This window comes from Oratosquilla oratoria, chromosome 3, assembly GCF_046742065.1.
Source record: "Oratosquilla oratoria isolate Oo_2021 chromosome 3, ASM4674206v1, whole genome shotgun sequence".
NCBI lineage: Eukaryota > Metazoa > Arthropoda > Malacostraca > Stomatopoda > Squillidae > Oratosquilla > Oratosquilla oratoria.
Genome location: NC_134779.1, coordinates 78940307 through 78945306, shown reverse-complemented (window position 1 = coordinate 78945306; position 5000 = coordinate 78940307). Strand labels below are relative to the sequence as shown.

The window sequence follows — 5000 nt, the reverse complement described above, 5'->3', positions numbered from 1 at the left end:
TGTATGTTGCTTGGAGCTGAATAGAATCAAGTGGCTTGATTCCTTTATTCTGGGAGCTTGAGAAGTCGAAGATAGACGATTTCTTCTTCGTAGACCGTGGTCTGTTCCTTCTGAATGGTAGGCGTGGCTGGTTAGCGTGTGTTGCTTGGAGCTGAATAGAATCAAGTGGCTTGATTCCTTTATTCTGGGAGCTTGATTGAAGATATGAGAAGTCGAAGATAGACGATTTCTTCTTCGTTGACCGTGGTCTGCTCCTTCTGAATGGTAGGCGTGGCTTGAATGGCTGAAGATTTTATTCGGCCTTCTGTGGTAGGCGCGGGTGTAACCAGTGTTTCTTGGTATAAGGTAGGCTTGTCTCTTCGGAGTTTGGAATGAGAGCACCGCTCGCCAGTTTGATTGGTTGATAATATTATCATCATCATCATCATCATCGTTATTACTATTACTATTATTGTTATTATTGTTATCACTATTATCATTATTGTTTATTATTATTATTGCTACTACTACTACTACTGTTATTATTATTATTATCATTATTATTATTATTGTTGTTATGCCATGACTTCCCAGGGCACAATGATCCCCGAGTATTCTAATTGAGGGCCCCAATATGGCGTAACAAAGTCCGAATTATGAGAGAGGACTTGGCCCCTTAAGTTATGTGTAATTACCAGTCAACTGTTTCTTAAGAGCATTCAACTATATTGTTTCAAATAAAGAGCAACAGAGGAAAATAGATTTAATTACAAATGAAAGCTTAAGCATGACAGAACAATTTCAATTTAGAATAAGATGCTGCCGGCGAATGAGAATTGAAACATGGAAAAGCCGGCAGCTTTCAACAAGAGTATTTAAGAAATTTAGGATCTTTGTACAAGTATAACCATTACCATATAGACATAGACACACACGGAATATAATAATCAAAGTTAATTTACTCACTAGAGACCTAACTGCACTGGAACTAAAAATGTTTAATCTTACTTGACACAGGGTATTCTCACCAGTTCTTACAAGCTCGGTCCCTCCAGGCAACTAAAAACTAACTCACCTCACACGTCACCTTCGGCCACCAATAAAGCAAAACTAAAGGCATCCACATTCTTTGTTACAAGATACATGACTGTACATGACGATTACATATAATTATTCATGTACTAGTGCGTTTAAGCATTCACATTACACCACCATACAAGGAATACATTCATCGTACCTTCGAACAACGTATCACCTAGCAGACGACAGTAGTCGTTGAAGGCGAACGGACAATAAACTTGCATAGTACATGGTTTCATACATAATACATAGTTTCATACATAGTACATAATACATACACAATACATAATTTACATAATACATAGTTTATCATAGAAAAAATGCACTCTTGCATAACACCCCCACCTTTAAATTAAACACAATGTTTATAACCGGAATAGTGCATTTTTCAACTACAAGTTCCAAAATAGTAAAATAAACTTATACAATAATTCATAGTACATTACAAGATATCGAGGCAATAAACAACCAGCCTCAACCACACTTAGATTACCATACAGTAGTCGTGACCCTAATACCACAGTACAGAAACCACGATTGTCAGAAGACTTTAGTACGGTCTTGATAAACTGTCTGCAATTACATTACTTTTACCGCTCACATGTTTTATTTCCAGGTTGTATGGCTGTAAGGCTAACCACCACCTTGTCAACCTCATGTTCTTGTTTTTCATATTGTTCACAAAGACAAGAGGGTTATGATCACTATAAACAGTTATTTTTTGTGGGTTATTTCCAACATACACATCAAATTTTTCCAAAGCCATCAACAACGCTGCTGCTTCCTTCTCTATAGTGCTGTAGTGTCTTTGGTATTTCTTGAATATCGCAGACATATAACATACAGGAAACAATATTCCATCATGTTCTTGCATTAACACAGCTCCTGCAGCAACATCACTAGCATCAACATTAATAGTGAAATTTTTGGAGAAATCAGGACCATGTAAGACAGGTTTGGAAGTAAGGATTGACTTTATCTTATCAAAGGCTTCTTGACATTCTAATGTCCATTTAAATTTTACTTTAGGACTTACTAAGTCAGTGAGTGGTTTAGCAAGTTTACTGAAATTAGGGCAGAATCTCCGATAATAACCTGCTATACCTAGGAAACGCTGGACTGCTTTACGGTTGGCCGGAGCAGCTAAAGCCTCTATGGCTTCAACCTTGGCGTGCACAGGTGCAACCGTACCGTAACCCACCTCATGGCCTAAAAAGGTCACCTTTGCATGAGCAAACTCAGTCTTCATTAGATTGACAGTCAACCTAGCCTTCCTTAACCTCTCAAACAAGGACCTCAGGGAATTCAAGTGTTCCTCCCACGTCTGAGAATACACGCACAGATCATCGATGTACACACACACACCTTCCAAGCCTGCAATAACATTAGACATTAGACGTGAAAACTTTGCGGGTGCATTCCGTAAGCCAAATGAAGTTACTTTGTATTGATATAGTCCACTAGGCGTTATGAAACTTGACACACGTTTTGCCTCCTCAGACAGTGGCATTTGATAGTAGCCACTCATTAAATCTAATTTAGTTATAATTTTGGCCTTGCCGATTGAGTCAATTAAGTCATCTATGCGAGGAAGAGGGAAGTTGTCAGCCTTGGTAAGTGCATTAAGTTTTCTGTAATCAGTACACATTCTATACTCCCCATTTCCTTTTGGCACAAGAATACATGGAGCAGCCCAGTCACTCTTACTTGGCTCTGCTAAGTGATTATCAAGAAGAAATGTTACCTCTTTCTGGAGAATAGCTGCCTTATGGGGGGACATTCTATAGGGCTTTTCTCTTACCGGGGCGGCACCTTCCACTAGTTCAATATGATGAACTGCCTCAGTCGTTGGTCTCGGCACATCTCCAAAGATTTCCACAAACTCTTGCAGTAATTCTGAAACATCTGACTGTTGGCTGTCAGACAAATGACACAACTTACTATTTAAATCAGCAAGGACATCAGAATTCTTGAGTTTGTTACCTACAGGGATTTTATCAAGGTCGTCTTCACTTTGCATCTCCACAACTTCTAAACTATTTACAGTACCATCTACCTTCTCCACTGTCTTAGCAGCACTTCCCGAGTCTCTTCTATGGTACTTCTTAATCAAGTTTACATGTACTAACCTTTTTGTTTTCCTGTGATCAGGAGTGGATATCACATAGTTCAAATCTCCCCGTTTACCTATAACTCTGAAAGGTCCCTTGTACCTTGCTTGTAATGGACACTTTCTTACGGGCAAGAACAACAGAACTTCATCCCCAACCTCAAAGTTACGTTCTACTGCATCTTTATCATAATTTTCCTTCATCTTTTCTTGACTTAGTTTTAAATTACATTGTGCAAACCTGTGTACCACATCTAGGTTTTCCTTTAACTTAGACACATACTCAAACAAGTTATCAGCATGCTCCAAGTCTATCCAGCTCTCATGGAGTAATTTCATGGGTCCTCTTATGTCTCTGCCAAACAATAGTTCACTTGGAGAAAACCCGAGACTAGATTGCTTAGCACATCTGATCGCATATAGAAGGAATGGCAAACCCACATCCCACTCATTTCCAGTCTCATGACCATACTTTGCTAACATTGTTTTAAAGGTTCCATGAAAACGTTCCAAGGCTCCTTGGCTTTGGGCATGATAAGCAGATGCAATATATTGTTTAATCCCAAGAAGAGACATTACTTGCCTGAAGATATTGGATACAAAATTGGTACCTCTGTCGGACTGCACAATCTTCGGTATTCCGAATAGGGTGAAGAACTTTGTCAAGGCTGGCAACACAGTCCTGGCTGTAATGGAACGCAGTGGAATGGCCTCTGGATACCTGGTGGTAGTGCACATTAGGGTTAACTTTTTGTGATGCCCCTTTTTGGTTTTAGGAAGGGGGCCCACGACATCAATTATCACATGGGTAAAAGGTTCCGGCACCACAGGAATAGATTGCAACGATGCAGGAGGAATAAAAATGTTAGGCTTACCTATCAACTGGCATGTTTCACATGTTTTACAATATTGTGCTATTTGTCTATGGATATCAGAAGTAGCCTACTTGATAATCTTATCCAAAGTTTTCTGCACAACCCAGATGTCCTCCTATGTAGTCATGTGAAAGACTGATGACTTTCTCTCGATACACGTCCGGAACGATAACCTGATGAAACTCGCACCAACTCTCATTTGCAGGAACATCTGGCGGCCTATATTTTCTCATTAGTACATCATCACGCGTATAATAACATGTAGCTTCATTTGAGATGTCCTTCTCTTGTATGGCCCTTGCAAATAATGGGATTAATGACCTATCAGCTTTCTGGGCAGATATCAGATTACTACGAGTCATTGGGAGAACACTTAAATCCACACGTTCACTTACATTACTCTGCGCTTCATTCACCTTAACACTAGACAGACTGCACGGCAGAACCCCGGGACTAGGCGAATCCACATCACGATCAGCAAGTTCATCTGGCTTAACAGCAGGTCCTGTACTAGAGTCTACATTAAACAAACTACTAATATCCATATCAGCAGTTTCTTCACTGGTTTTCATCCTTGCCTGGCTGCGAGTAACTGCGCATGCTGGAAAAATATCTCCACACTCGCTTTCCAAACCCTCGGCAGGATCCCATTCCAGTGGAGTCGTACTCACCACGGGATCAGGCACAATTAACTTTCCCGCTATATCATTTCCTAGCAAGAAACTCACTCCTTCAACAGGTAAAGTCTCTCCAACTCCAACCAACACAGGCCGAGATAATAATTCGGTTCGGAGGAACAACTTACACAGGGGAACCGTCATCGTCCCCCCAACGCCCTTTATCAATACATGCTCACCCGTCAACGCCTGTTCTACGTCAGGAACAGCGCTTTGTAATACCATACTGAGCGATGCAGCAGTGTCTCGCAACACAGTTACAGACACTCCGGGCCCATC

General features: G+C 40.5%; 1 protein-coding gene across 1 annotated transcript in view; it reads right to left on the bottom strand.

The window, feature by feature from the left end:
• LOC143018960 (uncharacterized) overlaps positions 1-4058 on the bottom strand; it is a 13714-nt gene extending 9656 nt beyond the window's left edge. Inside the window, exons 1-4 of the mRNA XM_076174594.1 lie at positions 4045-4058; positions 2501-3890; positions 1833-2281; positions 1529-1632 (exon numbers count right to left, since the gene is read on the bottom strand). Coding sequence (XP_076030709.1) covers positions 1529-1632; positions 1833-2281; positions 2501-3890; positions 4045-4058 — 1957 coding nt within the window. The remainder of the gene's footprint in view (positions 1-1528; positions 1633-1832; positions 2282-2500; positions 3891-4044) is intronic.
• Positions 4059-5000: the final 942 nt, after the last annotated feature.